Below are 20,940 nucleotides of genomic sequence, written 5' to 3' on the forward strand. Positions count from 1 at the left end.
TTGCAAATGTCGCCGTGTATGCTGAGTGTATTATTTGGAAATAAATTTGTTCCATGCAGTCACGGTATCTGCTGCCGACAAGAATAATACATACTTTATTCTTTGTTCTCAAGACTGTACTCACTATTGCTCGGTTCCGTCTCAGGTTTTCTCCTTTTGGCAGTGTTTGTTGTACGTTAACAGTATTACGCAACGGTCTGGACAGGTGTACTCACGAAGAGTTGATCGATATACGCGTCGTGTATTGGTTTACAAGATGCAGTAGCTGAGCTAACAGAGCTATTCTTGCACCTATGGAATTCTGCGTCTGAGTGTTGTTGCATTACTCTGTGTTTTGTGCTGTACGTTATGATGATTGTATATTACGGAATTTTTCACTATTGTGACAGTATTGTCGCAGAAGGAAAGATAATTGGGATAACAACCAGAATAAATAATAATTACGTTATTGCTCTGTTACCAGCAACCGTAGACTAAGTGTCCTTCATACCAAACGTACTCAGAAGCTAACCCTGAACAACGTCCGACATTTTGTCAGGGGAGTTTTTCCTGTATAGTGACACATTCTTCTATTTATCGATAGGCTCACAGAGAGTAGCTTTCCAGAATAAAGTGTGAACTTTTTTACAACTGAAATATTTCTTCCATTGGAAAAATGACTGTATTTACACGGACAATCAATGTGCTGTTCTTTTGATAACTTTCTTTTTGATATGGACTGATGTAGACCGATATCAAAATCAGCCATTGAAACTTGTGTAAGGAGAAGAAGTATGTTGGCGCGGATTGTTGCAATCTTCTCTTGTAATGCGAATAGTCTGTGTGCATCCCTTAGTGTCTGGCGTGGCACAATATCTGTTAGTTTACTGATGTTGATCTCGAAGGGGCGATTTGTAGGGATTACTTAGTAGAAGAAGAGCTTCTTAGCCAAAATCGCTATAAAAAAACTTTATTCTACATAACTGATTTCACTAAAATCAAGTTACTGTCTTCAGATAATTTTGGAATCACTCTTAGTATAAACTGTTGCTTACTTTGGAGTCGCAATTGGCTGAAAATACTTCTTGTTGAAGAGTATGTTGGCGCGGATTCTTGCAATCTTCATTTTTAATGGGAATAGACATTCTTCTCCTCCTACGTTATCACTACAGATCGCCGCTTTGAGCTCAACATGAGTAAACTAAGGTATATATAAAAAACGTTAATGAAAAGATCATGAATACGATACTGATCTTTCTCGTTTGTGACGAAATGTTTTTGTTTGACAGGGCGGTCTACCATGACGCTGACATATATCTCCTTGACGACCCTCTGTCAGCTGTTGACACCCACGTCGGGAAGCACCTCTTCGATGAGTGCATCGTCAACTTCCTGCGAAACAAGACGCGCATCCTCGTCACTCATCAGCTGCAGTACCTGTCCGAAGCAAATCACGTGGTGCTCATTAACAACGCAAGTATTGTTTATTCAGTATACCCAAAAACAAAATTTGTAGGCAAATACTATAGCAAGATTCAAAAACATCTACAAGACAAAGTACAGAGACTGTGTTGCCATCTGAGAACTCTTCTGACTAAAGGTAAAGTCCTGATAACTCCCTTGGGAAAATTTTGTTTGACATTGTAACATGTAGCTTCGTCTGGATATGATGGGTTCCTTATGTGATGACAAAGATCTGAAGATGATCAAATATGAACCGAAATTAGTCATCACAAAAATACATTTGCAAATGAGACGACGAAATAAAGAACAAATTTAAATTACACTACTGGCCATTAAAATTGCCACATCACGAAGCTGACGTGCTACAGACGCGAAATTTAACCGACAGGAAGAAGACGTTGCGATATGCAAATGATTAGCTTTTCAGAGCATTCACACAAGGTTGGCCCCGGTGGAGACACCTACAAAGTGCTGACATGAGGAAAGTATCCAACCAATTGCTCATACACAAACAGCAGTTGACCGGCGTTGCCTGGTGAAACGTTGTTGTGATGCCTCGTGTAAAGAGTCGAAATGCGTACCATCACGTTTCCGACTTTAATAAAGGTCGGATTGTAGCCTATTGCGATTGCGGTTTATCGTATTTCGACATTGCTGGTCGAGATCCAATGACTGTTAGCACAATGTGGAATCGGTGGATTCATGAGGGTAACACGGGACGCCGTACTGGATTCCAACGGCCTCGTATCACTAGCAGTCGAGATGACAGTCATCTTATCCTCATGGCTGTAACGTATCGTGCAGCCACATCTCCATTCCTGAATCAACAGATGGGGACATTTGCAAGACAAAAACCATCTGCACGAACAATTCGACGACATTTGCAGCAGAATTGACTGTCAGCTCGGAGACCATGGCTGCGGTTACCCTTGACGCTGCATCACACACAGGAGCGCCTGCGATGGTGTACTCAACGACGAACCTGGGTGCACGAATGGCAAAACGTCATTTTTGCGGATGAATCTAGATTCTGTTTACAGCATCATGATGCTCGCATCCGTGTTTGGCGCTATTACCGTTAACCCACATTGGAAGCGTGTATTCGTCATCGCCATACTGGCGTATCATCCGGCGTTATGGTATCGGGTGCCATTGGTTACACGTCTCGGTCACGTCTTGTTCGCATTGACGGCACTTTGAACAGTGGACGTTACATTTCAGATGTGTTACGACCTGTGGCTCTACCCTTCATTCGATCAATGCGATACCCTATATTTCAGCAGGATAATGCACGACAGCATGTTGCAGGTCCTGTACGGGCCTTTCTGGATACAGAAAATGTTCGGCTACTGCCCTGGCCAGCACATTATACAGATCTCTCACCAACTGATAACGTCTGGTCAATGGTGGCCGAGCAACTGGCTCGTCACAATACGGCAGTCACTACTCTTGATGAACTGTGGTATCGTGTTGAGGCTGCATGAGCAGCTGTACCTGTACACGCCATCCAAGCTCTGTTTGACTCAACGCCCAGGCCTATCAAGGCCGTTATTACGGCGAGAAGTGGTTGTTCTGGGTACTGATTTCTCAGGATCTATGCACCCAAATTGCATGAAAATGTAATCACATGTCAGTTCTAGTATAATATATTTGTCCAATGAATACCCGTTTATCATCTGCATTTCTTCTTGGTTTCGCAATTTTAATGGCCAGTAGTGTATTATAAGGGGCCTATTCAGGAAGTAAGATCAGATTGTTCGGAAAATGGAAACCACTGTGAAAATCAAATGTTTTATTTGCAACAGTTAACTATACCTTCCAGCTATTTCTCTACATAGTCACCGCTCCCATTTAGACTCTTGTCGTAGCGTTGTATCAATTTTCCAATACCAACGTCATAGAAGACAGCCACCTGTGCCTACTGACAATTCTCTACGCTGATCTACAGCTCTTTTTTGTGCCAGAACATTGTCTTAATAGCCAGCGATCCGTGTGAGCAGAGACGAAACTCAGGGTGAGTCAATTACGGGTTGTATTGTGGGTGATCAAACACTTCCCATCGAAAACGCTACAGGAGCATCTTCATTACTCCTGCAGAGTGCGGCCGATAGTTGTCCTGCAGAAAGAAACGCACGACAGCTATGTGGGCTGCACAACATCAGGCGAAATCTCACACCAGGTCCTTATATTTGGCGGGAGACACTATTGTTCTAAGCATCTTTACGTGCTCACTCTGTGCTCAGAAATGAAAAGAGCAACACTACGCGTTCGGTGGGCGTACTAGAGAAATTGCCCAACACATCTGTGCTAACCTTCATCGGATTTCCACTGTGGTTTCATCATTTCGCGCCCTATTGTGTGTTAATAAATTCCACAACTCTCCATTCTTCTGTCGCTCACTAACAAATACGATTATAATAGTTCTTTATACATTATCATTTATTAATGCTGAGATATGTTAGGATAAATTAGGTGGTGTAAATACATACGTCCAAAATGGCTGACAAGCCAAGAACTGGGTTTCATTCATTTCCCACGTGTTCTAAAGTAGACCAGAGTTTAAGCGAAAAAAAAAGAAACAATACCTGAAAGACCAGCCAACAATATCACACGCTTATTGGAAAGAACAAAATTAATATGATTGCAATAGCTAGTTTGTATGGTTTCTTCCCATTTATTCTTTTCCTTTCAGAATGCTGATAGTCAGTGCCCCATTCATTACATCTGATAGTGTCAATTGTATTCTCAGACAGAGTATATAAGTGTATCTCTAATTTTTTTCTGTCATATGTTGAGAAGTACTGTTGCTTTCTGCAGTGTATTATTATGAATCAGGCCACCATAAAAAGTTTCTTCTTATTTTTTATCTCGAATAACTCAGTCTGAAGTTGGTAAATAAAAAGGAAGAAAGGTTAGAGGTTAACCTCCTGTCGACAGGGCGGCCATCGGAGACGGAGCACAAGTTCAGATTACGAAAGGACAGGGAAGGAAATCGTCCGAGCCCTTTTCAAAGGGTCCACATCGTTATTTACCAAGAGCGATGTAAGGAAATCACGGAAAATGAAAGTCTGGTTGGCCGGACGGGGATTTCCTCCCGAATGTGATTCCAGTACTGCGTCCCCTCGCTCAGTTTAAAGCTCACGTTAGGTCTGCAGCTGAAATCAGGAACTTTTATAATAGAAAGATTTAATTTCATATTCAAGCTCTTAATTTAGAATAGGATCTCCAAATATTGAATGCTCTTGCCAAAACACACACAGACTACAGATGTCACAAATACACACGAAAGTTGGCAAAGACAGTCAAAACAAAACATCAACCGATTGTATGTTCATATTCTCAGTGCTGTAATAGTGAATATCGAAAGTCTGGAATCAGTGCATCATCTTTAAATCTAGCAAAGCAAGAACGAAGGTAGAGAAACATCTACAAATCAGTAAGTAAAAAAAAGAAAATTACCATCATGACATCACAGGAATTCATATACTGTCAGAACTGAAAGTACTGTGTCTAGAATTTAAGCACTTCAGTAGGCCTATACACCGAAATACCCACATATTTTAGACCACTGATGAAGCTGTTGAAGAAATAAAGGAGAAACACGCGTGAAATGATAAAATTGGTTTTATTCATTTGCACATTGACGAAACTAAACTGAAATTGTCAAGATACTAAAATTGAGTGGTTTATAATAATCGCATGAGATTAAGTTTTATATTTACAAATATCTTTCTCAAAAATGGTGTCAAGCAGTATGCATCCCCAACTTACTAACAAAACCTAGATTCAACAATTAAATTAGCAATGGATGAAAAATACTTTAGCTGGCAAGTGTTATAAAACGTCCAACCTGTAAGAGTGCATTTTACGCTCTTTATACACTATCTGATCAAAAGTATCTGGACAGATAGATATAATACGGAACTGACCACTACATGTCGTGAGGGGTAGACCCGAAGGTATAACAGGACGTGAGGAGTATTGGGTTGTCAGAAGAGAAGCAATGACAACAGTATGTTTCGTCGAGGAGAGCTTCGTGACTTTTGAAGGTGGACTAGTCGTAGGATATCACCAGAGTGAAAATCCAACAAGGGCATTTCAAACCTTGTGAAACTGGGAAGGTTGAAAGTTGGTGATGTAACTGTGTAGTGGCAAAGCGAAGGAACAACCACACTTAAAACAACAACAGGCAGACCTCATGTTGTGATAGAGAGGATCTATTGAGCATTTTGGAGAGTGACTGTAAAAAATCACGTGAAATCAGTGGAAGGAATCACACGTGAGTGCCAATTGGTACGAGCAGAGCAGCCCTTACAATGGCGGTGCCTACGGAGTTAAAAAGAATGGGTACCACCGTCGAGCAGCTCCTTGTAAGGCACACATCTCTGTGATCAGTGCTAAGCGATGCGAGAGGTGGTGTAAAGAATGACGCCACTGGATGACTGGGAACGACTGATCTGGAGTGATGAATCACACTATGTCCTGTGGCAGGCTGTTGGGAGGGTCTGAGTTTAGTGAATGCCTGCAGGTTGTTACCTGCCATCAGTATCAACAGTTGGAGTATGGAGGAGGTAGTGTTGGGGTTTGGGGTTGTTGTTTTTCGTTGTTACAGCCTGGTGCCGTTATCACGCCTAAGAAACTGTTAAATGAGAAAGGAGTTTGCAGCATTGAGTACTATGTACAGTAGATGAACGATTCGGAGATAGTGATTGTTTTATCAGCATGACAATGCACCCTATCATAAAGCAGCATATGTGAGACAATGGTTTGTGGACAATAGCATACCTACAATGGGCTGGCTCCTCATAGTCCCAACTTGAATTTAGGTGAATATCTTTGGGATGATTTAGAATGTCGACATCTTTCTAGACCTCAGCGTCCAGTCTGAGTTCCATCTTTGCAACTGTTGAGGAGGAATGTATTGCCATTCCAACACAGACTTTCAGACAGCTCATTGAAGGTGTCCCTCGCAGAGTTCAAGCCGTCAAAAAGGGGATGGACATACCACATATTAACACCCACTAACAGGTGTCCGGAGTACATCTGTATAGCTGAGTATTCAGGGTAGATGGCTCCCATGCAGACGACCCAGGTTCGATTCACGGTATTGCCAAGGATCTTTCCTCGGTGGGAGGACTGATACGCGGTGCACACAGCCTCGTGATGACAATTGAGGAGCTAATTGACCGAATAGTAGCGACTCCACGGTCTGGAGTTCATAAACGATAATAGGTGTCCTGATATTTTTGGTCAGACAGTGAATGATCTCGGGCCAAACACCACTGCGACCGCGGCTATGGTGGCGGGTGCAGAGTGAATGTGGGGACAATCCCGGCTAATGGAAGTACGCATTCGATGCGTGTGCAGGGCAAGGTGGAGGCGCAGGGAGGCTACGCGGCGCTGACCCGGCAGCCGCAGTACTCGGCCATGCTGGGGGCCGGCGAGGGCGACGAGGGCGGCGAGGAGCGGCCGGAGGCGGAGCGCGCCCACCACGGCATCACCAGGCAGCTGTCGCGCACCTCCATCAAGGTGAGGCACGGCGTAAACACACAGCTATTACTGTGCAGATCGAGTCACAGAACCTACTCACCTTAGAAACCTCCCCATGTACTGACAATACTGCTCTCCTGGACAGGGCAGAAACGAAGATTTACCCAACTGGCGTGCTGCAGCGACGCCAATGACAGCTTGCAAAAGTGCGGAAATCCTCTGCTGCTTCCGAATGAAAAGCTTAATGTCACTTTTTTTCAATTTTTATACGTTCTTCCCATTAATTTGTATATTGTGAACAATAACTCACTTGTGATTCTTCAGTTTCTCCCGGCGTTGCTCGAACAGTCCACGGGTATACTGCCGGTTCATAGTGTCCAACAGGCACAATATTTCGGCGATCAGACATGTCACCATGTAATGCTCGTGTTTTATTCGGCGGGCAAAAGACGGTTTCAACTAGGTGTTTCTTTAATATATGGCCGATTTTCCCCGATACTGCGCCACTGTACAGAATAAAGGCAGTGGCTACCTCTTCTTCCGTGACTTCATCCGTCTCCACAGGTTGTGCTGTGATGGTGGGACGGAGAGCGCGTCTAATCTGCCATTCCGAGTACCCGTTTTTGTGCCCGTTGGGCACTATGAACCGGCAGTATATCCGTGGACTGTTCGAGCTATTACTCTCTTTCCTGTCGGTCCTCGTTTTTTTAAAAAAGTTTATTAAATACCATTTTACTGGATCGACTGTTGTCTACCGGTCCCTCTTGCAACTTTTCTGGCAAGGTAGCGTCTAGTAAACACGAAGACACGCAGTAGAAACTGTCGCCGAGTGCAGGCTGAAATTATCTTGCTTAAATGTAAACCCAGGATGGCTTACCATGACAGGCAACAAAATAGGGCGTAGAAAATCGTCTACGTACCGCTGCGCTGCAAGCGTGCTGCAGATCACCATCAAATGGATCCTGCTACGACGTAGCTGTCGGGCCGTATGGCGGGCGGGCGACAGTCGGTGTGCTATCACAACACTGTCTGGAGTGTCTCCAGACAAGTCTCCTCTGGTTCAAATGGCTCTGAGCACTATGCGACTTAACTTCTGGGGTCATCAGTCGCCTAGAACTTAGAACTAATGAAACCGAACTAACCTAAGGACATCACACACATCCATTCCTAAAGCAGGATTCGAACCTGCGACCGTATCGGTCGCTCGGTTCCAGACTGTAGCGCCTAGAACCGCACGGCCATCTTCTCTGCTCATCGCGACTCAGTTAGACACGGGACTCGTCAGTGGAGACATTTCTACGCCATTCAATGAGATTCCAGGGCGAAGACGTGTTAGGAGATTCCCTGTATAGCGTTGGGATACCAATCTGACTGTCAGCCGCCATACGGCAGGACAGCCACGAATGATGGTTTGGTGTACCATTCCATTTCCTAGCAGGACCCCTTTGCTTGTTCATGCGGCACACCCTCACAGCACAGCGGTTCGTCGACAACATTCTACGCTCCGTTTTGTTGCCCTTAATAGCAAGCCATCCCGGACTTCCATTTCAATAAGACAATGCCAACCTACACACGCCGCTGGTCTTCGTGCTTGTGCAGTCCTACCTTGGCCAGCAAGGTCGACGGATCTCTCCCCAATTGAGAAATTTTGGAGCGTTATGTGCATGACACTCCAGCCAGCTCGGGATTTTGATGATCTCACGCGCCAATTGGACAAAATTTGGTATGATATCCCTCAGGTGAACACCCAACAACTCTATCAATCAATGCCAAGCCGAGTAACTGCTTGCATAACGACCAGGGGTGAACCAGTACGTAATTTACTTGCAGAATTTGTGAAGCTCTTTCTCTTGATTAAATCATTCAATTTTTGCTGAAATTGTAATCGTCTGTTTGTCTGTACATCACATCTAAATATTCCTCTCACATTCCTATAATTACTTCGTGAAGCATCGTTTTTTGGTCTTAACGTGTATTAATTTACTCTTACTTGTTCTCTCGGGGCTTTTAATTTCCTGAACTGCATTTTACTTTCAATACTCAGTTACCTATACTTATCTTTATCTAATCTATTATCTTACTTTGTATTTATTCTCCCATTTTATCAAGTTTCATGTTTCTACAAACCCTCTAACGCTCTGATTTTCCATCATAGCAAATTTCTTATGTGCGCCCCCCCCCCCCTTATCTGACGATTCTTCATTCTTTTACTAATTTTTTTTATGAGGGAATGCCTGACGCCAGTTCCCTACTAAGAAACACTTCTCGTCAAGACATCTGCAGCCGTCTGATGAGGTTCATGCGATGCCTGGTGTTGCTGCTACGACCTGAAATGTCACCCCATAGCCACGCCCAAAAGCTACGTGGAATGTCGCCAGCCACGTCTTCGCTGGGCATCGGCGCTAAGTTACAAGCGAGACTCATCACTGAAGACATTTCTACTCCATTGAATGAGAACCAAGGCCGAAGACATGTCTGGGGATGCCCCGGACAGCAGTGGTATACCAACCTGACTGTGGCTCGCCATACGGCTTGACAACCAGGACTGATGGTCTGGGGTGCCAATTCATTTCCTAGCAGGACCCATTTGCTTGTCATCCGAGACACCCTTACACCACAGCCGTACGTCGACGATATCCTAAGCCTGTGTTGTTGCCCTTCGTGGCAAGCCATTCTGGATTTTCATTTCAGTAAGCAATGATCACCTACACATGGCGAGATTTTCTGCCACCTGTTTTCCTGCTTGTCAAACCCTATCTTGGCTAGCAACGTCGCCAAGTCCCTCCCCATTTGAGAACGTTTATAGCATTATGTGGGAGGCCCGGCATTTTGACGACCTGAGGCGCCATTTGGACAGGATCTGACACGACATCCCTCAGGAGGACATCTTAAAACTCTGCCAATAAATATCGAGCCGAATAACTGATCGCACAAGGGCCAGAGGAGGACCAACACGTTATTGACTTTCTCAATTTGTGAAGCTCTTTGTCTCGAATAAATCACCCAATTTTTCTGAAGTTGTAATCATTTTTTCCTTTTCCATTCGGATAATTTTCTTCGTGGTGCCTCGATTTTTTTGTCTTAGTGTCTATATAAATACATTTGCAAAGAAAGTGACATATCTTTTGGTGAGGAACGTGTTGCTGTTCATTACAGGGAAAGATAAAACCGTGATTAAAAACTTCAACACGTCGGAAGATACGTTTATGTTATCCTTTCTGTTATATCTGGAAGTGTGTATCTGTTAATAAATAAGAAGAAATTTTGAGAGAGTTTATTGTGGCCTTTTTTTCTCAAGAGCAAGACTTCACGGCACGGCTCCATATTGGAAGAGGAAGAGGAGGAGGAGGAGGCGGCTGCGCCCGACATGATGGAAGCGACGACCAAGGGCGTCGTCAAAACTTCCCCCTACATCGGCTACTTCTCGTCAGGGACCAACTACTTCGTGCTATTCATCTTAATGTTGATGTTTATTTGCGCACAAGGACTCGCAAGTGGCGCTGATTATTATATTTCGTACTGGTGAGTAAACAGTCAAATGTCTTTTGTCTACCCGCGACACTTCTCCTCAATGAAATCAACATAAAAATGATGTTTTGCCTGAAACTACTGTGAACTGCTGTAACAAGGTACAGTCGAAATGATCATATTACATATTTTTCTGTAACATACTATTCAATGCGTATATCCAATGTCAGAGTACATCTGGACTCTCTCTTACACTATTAAAAATATCAGTATAGCATTTATTGTCCTCTAGCATATTACGTTAGATACTGAACATCATTTTCTCTTTACTCCCCAACACTGACCACTTTCTTCATTAATATGTTATTGTATGGAACTTGATATTCCTATCGATTATTAATCAGAATAACAGTACAGATATGCTTGTTTTCCGCAGGACAACGCAGGAAGAGGCAAGGTTGGCGCGCATTATTGAGATGCAGAATTACAATGGCACAATGGACGGAGGGAACATACTTGTAATTAGTTCTGAAGACGGCGTCAATATTCAAGGAATTGACAACATATTAGACACTGACACCTACATTTTTATTTATATTGGAATCATTGCTGCACTGTTTTTAATAGCGTTCACTCGGTCTTTTGTGTTTTATAATATCTGCATGAGCTGCTCGAAACAGCTTCACAATACAATGTTCAAGAATTTGTTGCGAACACCCATGCGATTTTTCAATTTAAACCCATCAGGTAAGTAAAAACTGATCTATAAAATATTAAAATGTCGTATCCCATTTTATTCACTGTTGCTTTAGTGATCTCTGTTAGGATAGAATTAAGAATCACATTATAAATATTTTAATTATAAGGATACTCCGTGTTTTGAGATTGTCACTTTTGATTCTATTACGTGGAAGCAACGCATCGGCAACTGCTGCACCATAACACAACGCACGTGCAATTTCGTGTCCTGCAGTCTCAATTCCATTACCCGCCTGCGCAACCGAGATTGCTGACGTCCGATACTGTGCTAGAACTAGGTCGTGTTGAGTGCTTGGAAGAGCTAATTCAGGCTGAATTTACCTTATCCACTCTGTATTGCTGCTCAATAGCGGTTGACTTGGTTTTCCTCGACTGTAAATAAAAATTCCTGCATACAGACGTTGTTTCCATAATCATGTAAACATGATACTTTCATGACGCATTTGGCGCAGATTTCTATAGGCCAGAGTGTTACCGAACAGGCACCGTGGTATAGGGGTATCGTCTTCGACTAGTAATCAATAAGTACTGGGTTCCGGGTTTAGTACCACGTATCGCCGTAATTGTGAATAAAAATTATCATCACTGGCGGCCGAAGATCTCCGGCGTAAGAAATCATCAAGCTATTGCGACGGCCTTATCAAAGACGACTAGTCTTCGACTAGTAATCAATAAGTACTGGGTTCCGGGTTTAGTACCACGTATCGCTGTAATTGTGAATAAAAATTATCATCATTGGCGGCCGAAGATCTCCAGCGTAAGAAGTCATCAAGCGATTGCGACGGCCTTATCAAAGACGAAGGAGGAGAGGACAGAGGTTCTGGATACTCTCTTGACCTTGGGGGTGGTAAACCGGCCCTGTAAGGGGGAAGAATCACTAATGTCCAACGGCATGAAGATGCAGAAGCCACTGGAAATCAGTGCATTAAGGACACATAACGCGTATCCACAGAACCTGTGGCCTGTAAATGAGGAAGTGTCGTGGTTGCTGGTCTCTCCATTGGCAAAATATTCCGAAATAGTCTCCCATTCCGATCTTCGGGAGGAGATTGCTAAGGGGACGGTGACCAGGAAAAAAACAACCTACGAAAGGCTAACATTCTACGAATCGGAGCGTGTAAAGTCAGAAATGTGGTAGTGAAGCTATAAAACAAGAGAAAGGAAATGCAGAAGCTAAATCCAGGTGTAGTGAGAGGTCAGCGTAGTGAATGGAAGAAAAGTAAAAATTTTTGCTCAGACGAATGTGGGATAATATCAACAGCAGCAGAAAGTGGTATAACTGGAATTGGACTGATTATGAAGAGGAAGGTAGGGCAGAGAATGAGTTTCACTGAATTCAGTAGTAGGATTACCCTCATCAGAATCGATAGAAAACCAGCGCCAACAACAAAAGTTCAGGTATACATGACATTCTGACAAGCAGAGAATGAAGTGATAGAGAGAATAGATGAGGGACTGAACAGGTAACTCAGTATGTAAAAAGAGCTGAAAATCTAGCAGTTAGATGGGACTGGAACTCTGTGGGGAGAGAAGGAACTGAAGCTAGTGTTACGAGAGAATATGGGTTCGGTAGTGGGAATGAGAAAGGAGGAGGACTAATAGATTCTGCAGTAAACTTCAGCCGATAACAGCGAATACTCAGTTCAAAAACCACGAGAAGAGGAGGTATACTTGTGAAAGACCTGGAAGCATAGAAGGATCCCAACTGGATTACATCATAGTGAGGCAGAGATTCCGAACTCAGATACTGGATTGGAAGGCGTGACCAGTAGCAGATGTACTCAGATTACAATTTAGTAGTAATGAAGAGCAGTAAGAATCAACGTGAAAATTCTTGAGATACTGAAGCACAGAGAAATGGTAATGTGCGTTTGAGGGTCTCTAAGGCTGTAGATACTACGATAACGAATACCAAAGTAGGAAGTTGAGCTTAACAGAATTGGACTTGTCTAACAAGGGAAATCATCGAAATTGGACAGACAGATACAAGCATAAACAAGATAACTTCGAAGAATCATTGAGTAACAGGAATAAAAATTCAGCTGATCGAAGAAAGAAGGAAGTATAAGAATGCTCAGTGAAATTCCTAAACAGGAATAATGAATAGGAAATGGCTGCAAGAAAAATTTGATGACATCGATAAATAAATAGTCATTGGAAAGACTGATTCAGCCTACAGAGAGGTCAAAAGAACTTTCAGTTAAATTGAAAGCAAAGATGGCAACGTTAAAAGTGCAGGAGGAATTCTACTGTTAAACGTAGAGGGAAGAGTGGATAGATGGAAAGAATACACTGAAGGGCTCTATGAACGAGAGGAACTCTCTCCTGACGTGATATGAGACAAATTTAAGTCGATTAGGAAGACTTAGAACATCCAGTGTTAGAGTTTGGCCGATCTTTGGAAGATTTACATTCAAATAGGGCAAAAGGCACACACACCATTCCTTCCAAAATCAAAAAATGTTCAAATGTGTGTGAAATCCTATGGGACTTAACTGATAAGGTCATAAGTCCCTAAACTTACGCACTACTTAACCGAAATTATCCTAAGGACAAACACACACACACCAATTCCCGAGAGAGGACTTGAACCTCCACCGGGACCAGCCGCACAGTCCAGGACTGCAGCGCCCAGACCGCTCGGCTAATCCCGCGTGGCCCTTCTAAAATCGTTGTGGAAAATGACAACCAAACGATTATTAAAATTGGTGTGTAAAATCTATAAGATTAGAGACATATCATCAGACTTTCGGAAAAAAATATTATCCACATAAATGCAGAGATGACAGGGACACATAAATGAGAGAATTATCGCACGATAAGCTTAAGAGCTTATGGATCCAACTTGTTGGCAAGAATAATGTAAAGGTGGTCAGAAACAGTCTGAAAAACGTGTTAGTGTGTTTTAGGGTAGGTTGTGCTGAGAAATAATTGTTTAGAAAAAAATTTGATACGTTAGATTGTTTCCGAGTTAATTAGCATCGTTAATCAGGTCGTTGCCCGCGCAAATTTTCAAACGGCTTAGTTTGGTTTCCTAAAACCGAACAAGACAGCGATACAATAACTGGACATGGGAAAGTACTAAAGACCAAACCGGAGCCAAAGACTGAGCAGTTTCAGGCGCTGTTATCTATTCTATGAGAACAACTGACACTAATTGCATCTGGTGTGCCCCTTGAATTTGTAGGTGCAACGACTTGATTGGCTAACTCCAATGCTGATTAACTCGGAAACGATGCAACACATTGGATTTTTTTTCTTGATAATTATCTCTCAGCGTAGCCTACACTACAACACTATTACACGTTACAAAATTTTCAGACTATTTCTAACCATCCTATATAGAAAAATGGGAAATAAAATTGAGGATTTCGTAGGTGACAAGCAACTTGCCTTTTGGACAGGTAAAGGTACCAGAGAGGCAGCTCTGCCATTGCGCTTGAGAAGGGAAGCAAGGATTTTTCGACCTAGGAAAGCTTTCCACAATGTAAAATGGTGTATGATGTTCGAAATTCTCAGAAAAGTGGTATAAGCTGTGGGGTAAGCATGTATAAGAACCAACAAGAAACAATAAGAATGGAAGTCCAAAAACGAAGAGATCATGTTAAAAAAGGGTGTAATAGTGATGCAGCCTTTCTTCCCTGCTTTCAATCTACTGATCGAAGAAGCATTTACGAAAAAAATTTAAAAAGTTATTACTATTAAGGTGATGGAGCATCAGTAATAAGGATCGCTGGTGATATTGCCATCCTCATGGACAGGGAGGAGGGATTACGGGTCATACAGAAGCGAATGTACAGTCTACCGAAATGGATATGAACTGAAATTAAATTGAAGAAGAACGAAAGTAATGAGCAGTTGCAGAAATGACATTAGTTGGAAACTTAACATTAAAATAGGGGAGCATGAAGTAGGTGACGTAAATGGATTCTGCTACATTGGATGAAAAATAACATATGACAGACGAAGCAAGGAGAAGAAAAATTCAGTTTAGGACGGGCAGTGAGGGCATTCCTGTAGAAAAGAAATCTAATAGTATCAGTAAAAGGCTTTAATTTGAGGAATATTTTTGTGAGAATTTGCTTCTCGAGCACAAAAATGTGTGATAGTGAATCATGTACTGAACTATGGAACAACCGGAGAAGAAGAGAATCGAGGTGTTGGAGATGTGGTGCTACAGAAGGATACTAAAAAATTTCTGGACAGATAAGTTAAGAAGTGAGGAGATTCTCCACATAATCGGCAAGGATATATGGAGAACATTGACAAGGAAAGGGACAGCATGACAGGACATATGTTAAGACATCAAAGAATATCTTCCGTAGAACTAGAGGGAGCTGTAGAGGGTAAAAACTATGGCGGAAGACAGAGATTGGAATAGATCAAACAAATAATTGAGGACATTGGATGTAAGTGCTACTCTAGAATAAAGATATTTGCGCAGGAGAGGAAGTCGTTGCAGGGCCAAATCAAATAGTCAGAGGGCCCATGGCATCAATCGCTCTCCACTCGCATCCCCATACCTTCAGCGCTATTTGCAGTAAGTTAGTCTGATGATGAACTTGCAATGGATTCAGACCTGGCTAACGGGTTAGTAAATCGTTTCAAATGATTATTGGGGGTTTGGTTACAGTTTTCAACCAAATAAACCGTTGTATTTTAGGATGTTCCAACAGATTTTTGCATCCCGCTTCTATGCTTAAGATTGAATTAACGCATCCGTGATAGGGGGAGAAAAACTTCCTCACCAATATTTTGGTCAACATATGGAAGAGAGATGTGGCAGCCAACAGTTGCCGATCACCAGGGTGTGCGCTCTACATTGTCATCTATACTCTTCAAGCCACCTTATGGTATGTGGTCACTTCCACACATTCCTGTTCTACTCTCGAATGACCTGTGGAAGGAATGGTTGGTCACAAACTTCCGTGTGATCTCGAATCTCTCAGATTTTGCTTTCCTAATCTTTTCGCGGGATATTTGCAGGAGGAATCAATATAATGCCTGGCTCTAATAGGAACGTATACTCTAGGAAACTGGCCTGTAAACGGCATCGTGATGTACAACGCCTCTCTTGTAGCGTTTGCCCCTGGAGCTGGATGAGCATCTGTGTGACGCTTTCTCGCTTACTAAGTGAACCTGCGGTGATCTTCCCTATTTCTCCAAGCAATCGTACTTAGTGAGGGTCCCCGCTGTGTCCTGGGATCGTCTGAAACTCCATCCACAATGTCTGATTGATCGTGATCCCTCCGATGGATGAAAAGGTTGCATTCGGCGGGCTGCATGATGGTATTCAAAAGAAGCAGACTGCATATTAACACCATACAGTACGATTCATCTTATGACGATTGAATTATCCAACTTCTTATCATTTCTAAACAATAAAGAATCTGCCTTTCCGAATTTGAAGTGCCTAGACAATGAGTATGACAATATTGAGATAAGACTTACAGTATTGTGAAGATGACTGATACAAAAATGTCATGGTATTACATTCCTGGAAATGGAAAAAAGAACACATTGACACCGGTGTGTCAGACCCACCATACTTGCTCCGGACACTGCGAGAGGGCTGTACAAGCAATGATCACACGCACGGCATAGCGGACACACCAGGAACCGCGGTGTTGGCCGTCGAATGGCGCTAGCTGCGCAGCATTTGTGCACCGCCGCCGTCAGTGTCAGCCAGTTTGCCGTGGCATAAAGAGCTCCACCGCAGTCTTTAACACTGGTAGCATGCCGCGACAGCGTGGACGTGAACCGTATGTGCAGTTGACGGACTTTGAGCGCGGGCGTATAGTGGGCATGCGGGAGGCCGGGTGGACGTACCGCCGAATTGCTCAACACGTGGGGCGTGAGGTCTCCACAGTACATCGGTGTTGTCGCCAGTGGTCGGCGGAAGGTGCACGTGCCTGTCGACCTGGGACCGGACCGCAGCGACGCACGGATGCACGCCAAGACCGTAGGATCCTACGCAGTGCCGTAGGGGACCGCACCGCCGCTTCCCAGCAAATTAGGGACACTGTTGCTCCTGGGGTATCGGCGAGGACCATTCGCAACCGTCTCCAGAAGCTGGGCTACGGTCCCGCACACCGTTAGGCCGTCTTCCGCTCACGCACCAACATCGTGCAGCCCGCCTCCAGTGGTGTCGCGACAGGCGTGAATGGAGGGACGAATGGAGACGTGTCGTCTTCAGCGATGAGAGTCGCTTCTGCCTTGGTGCCAATGATGGTCGTATGCGTGTTTGGTGCCGTGTAGGTGAGCGCCACAATCAGGACTGCATACGACCGAGGCACACAGGGCCAACACCCGGCATCATGGTGTGGGGAGCGATCTCCTACACTGGCCGTACACATCTGGTGACCGTCGAGGGGATACTGAATAGTGCACGGTACATCCATACCGTCATCGAACCCATCGTTTTACCATCCCTAGACCGGCAAGGGAACTTGCTGTTCCAACAGGACAATGCACGTCCGCGTGTATCCCGTGCCACCCAACGTGCTCTAGAAGGTGTAAGTCAACTACCCTGGCCAGCAAGATCTCCGGATCTGTCCCCCATTGAGCATGTTTGGGACTGGATGAAGCGTCGTCTCACGCGGTCTGCACGTCCAGCACGAACGCTGGTCCAACTGAGGTGCCAGGTGGAAATGGCATGGCAAGCCGTTCCACAGGACTACATCCAGCATCTCTACGATCGTCTCCATGGGAGAATAGCAGCCTGCATTGCTGCGAAAGGTGGATATCCACTGTACTAGTGCCGACATTGTGCATGCTCTGTTGCCTGTGTCTATGTGCCTGTGGTTGTGTCAGTGTGATCATGTGATGTATCTGACCCCAGGAATGTGTCAATAAAGTTTCCCCTTCCTGGGACAATGAATTCACGGTGTTCTTATTTCAATTTCCAGGAGTGTATATGTGAAGTATTTAATGAACTCTGCTGCACTCAACCAAGGCAATGGATACGATAGTAGCAACAATAGTGACGCTAATAACAATAGTAGTAATAATAGTAGTAGTATATTTGTTTGAAAACTATGAGTTTCAGTACTAATAGTAACAGTACATTCAGCAGTAGTAAAGCGTAATATCTAATAGTCTAGAAAAAGATGGAACTAAGGTTAACATTAGGCTATGGTTAAGGTAAAAGTGCTTTTTTCTGCAGTATGAAAAAGGTAAACAATTCTAAGCTTCTAAATGAAAATTGATTCAGAGAGTTGTGTAATATTAGTGACTCTAGTAAGCATAATAACAAAAATAGAAAATAAAGAAAAAAGGCTAATTTCTACTTCTCAAGCAAATGTGAACATTAGGAGATTGTAAAGCACCCTGTTCACAGTATAGGTAATGAATAATTAATTAAATGAAAAAAAAGTGATATATGTTATTCACTTTTGCGGAGTAGGAATACAGTCGCATTATTTTACTTGCCCCGCCAGTAAAATATTTCTTTCATACATTACTAAACTGTTTTAGCGCTGACGAGGGAGAGGTCAGATTCGTCATATCGAAACCTATCGTGGTTCTTGTGAAACTCATAGTTAACGTCAGTTAACATCCGCATACTAAATAGCAGCTGCTAACATGAACCTGAAGTTACAGAAAGCATTTATAAAAAAAATATATTTCTCGCATGGTTTCTTCACGTAAACTGCTTGGCGTAAAGCCGTAAATTCGATCGCTGCCGGTATTCCCAGCGTCTTGCGAGATGAGCACTGAAATGCTGATTGAACCGCTGTGAGGCGGTTATGTTATGCTTCAATTTTCTTCGACATTGTACAGAGTATACACGTGGACATTAATTTTATTCCTCGCAGATATTGCAAAACTGCGATAGTATAATATTCTTTCGAAACTGGTGTAGAGTATAGATGGCCGGTGTGGCCGAGCGGTTCTAGGCGCTTCAGCCTGGAACCGCGCGACCGCTACGGTCGCAGGTTCGAATCCTGCCTTGGGCATGGGTGTGTGTGATGTTCTTAGGTTAGTTAGGTTTAAGTAGTTCTAAGTTGTAGGGGACTGATGACCTCAGAAGTTAAGTCCCATAGTGCTCAGAGCCATTTGAACCATTTTTTTTGTAGAGTATACGTAAATAAATATAAGGTTTTCAACACGTGGACATTATTTTATTCCTCGCAACTATCGCAAAACAGTGATAATGATGCATTGTTCGAAAACAATATTTTTTTGCGCATCATGCACATAAAGTTAAGGAAGACGGGTCACAGAAAGGCTTTTAGAAAATTGGACCTGTGTTGGATTTTGATGGTGGGGAGAGAAAACTGGTAGCGTACCAGTGTCTGCAACTTAAGAATATTGCCACGTGTTAGACTAGAAACTGTAGTGATCTGTTCATAATAAATTTCTCTGTTAATGTACTGTAAAATACGTACCACTGACGGCAAAAATTTCTGTCTGGCGATTGAAATAAATTCGTTAAACTAGCTGGAACACAAAGTGTCTCTACTTCTTTGCCAGGATTAGCTCTAATTGCGGCTGTTATTGAATGACTTGGTGAAGAATGTAGAAGGAGAAGGGATTTGTTTCCATAAAACGGAAAAAAACCATGATGCACGAAGAAATAGAGTTTTCATTTCTCTTATTTCAAAATGACTTCAGATGGCATCTGTTCTACGAGAATATCCTCGAAGTAAGCAGTAGAGCATTCACAGGGTGTCTGTCTCGTACTTTGCAAGCACCATGCAAGAAAATACCCTTTTCTTGACTTTTTTTAGGTCAAGTCATGTTTACAGCTGAAATCTTGCATTTGGATTTTAATTGGCCTTAAGTAGGAGCTGCAAAAATTTACGGCACTATCGACTTGATAAGTCTCATCATTCCTTTGTGAGTCCTCAGTTTCTGTTTGCATGCAACACACTTTACGTTGCTTAAAATAGTTTGTCGCAGACGCTAGTTCCTTTATTTTTCTATGAAATGTGTGACATCAATAACTTAAGACTTCTACTAAGAACCTAATCCTTTATATCTTTATTGGGAGTGTATGAATAAAATCGTGGCAAAAATGAAACTTGTCAACAAATATGACGCATAAGAAAGTCTTTGCAACTGTGACAGCAATTCAACAGACTTATCAATAGATCCTCGCACCTTAGGTCCATGAATCGAAGTTATTTTCGCAGTATTTCCATTGCTTTCATTAATACTCTCACGATAAACCTCCAACATATCAACACGCAGACATTACATTGCCTGAAACTAATATCACCCTTAATAAGGACGCGAATTGTTAACTGTATTCGTTTTGCTACAAGGTTCAGTGCCAAATTGTATCCATGACGGCAATAAATTGCATGCCTGAATATGATGTATTGCACACTTAAAATAGTATTCATGTCGTTATAGAAATAGAGACATGAAATCTGTTTCGTTCTTTTTGCTTAGTGTTAATGAAGATTATTTTATTTCAGGTAGAATCCTGAACCGTTTCTCTAAAGACATGGGAGCTATAGACGAATTGTTGCCAAAGGCAATTTTGGATGCCGGTCAAGTAAGTCAAACGCTATAACTGCTAAGTTAGTAAAGTGTGTAATGTAATTAAAACGGAGACAGTATACTAAATGATTTTCTGTTTGAATTACTGTTTGCTCAATATTTTACGTAATCCTACCACGCGGCTGAAAATATTTTATTCCTAAAAAATATTTTCAGTAAGAAAATTGATGACATTGTTTCCTTTCTCGATATATCCGATAAATTTCAGATACTATCACTTCAGCAGAGTTCCACGACCATTGTTTACATTAAGTAAGCTTCTGTAGAAGT

At 42.8% G+C, this 20,940-nt stretch overlaps 1 protein-coding gene across 1 annotated transcript in view; it reads left to right on the plus strand.

Moving 5' to 3' along the window:
• Positions 1-20,940, plus strand: part of LOC126334774 (ATP-binding cassette sub-family C member 4-like) — a 261,316-nt gene that overhangs the window by 206,343 nt on the left and 34,033 nt on the right. The window contains exons 11-15 of the mRNA XM_049997362.1: positions 1,269-1,452; positions 6,811-6,972; positions 10,232-10,455; positions 10,838-11,148; positions 20,586-20,665. Of these exons, the coding sequence (XP_049853319.1) occupies positions 1,269-1,452; positions 6,811-6,972; positions 10,232-10,455; positions 10,838-11,148; positions 20,586-20,665 (961 nt within the window). The remainder of the gene's footprint in view (positions 1-1,268; positions 1,453-6,810; positions 6,973-10,231; positions 10,456-10,837; positions 11,149-20,585; positions 20,666-20,940) is intronic.

Source organism: Schistocerca gregaria, chromosome 2, assembly GCF_023897955.1.
Source record: "Schistocerca gregaria isolate iqSchGreg1 chromosome 2, iqSchGreg1.2, whole genome shotgun sequence".
Classification (NCBI taxonomy): Eukaryota; Metazoa; Arthropoda; class Insecta; order Orthoptera; family Acrididae; genus Schistocerca; species Schistocerca gregaria.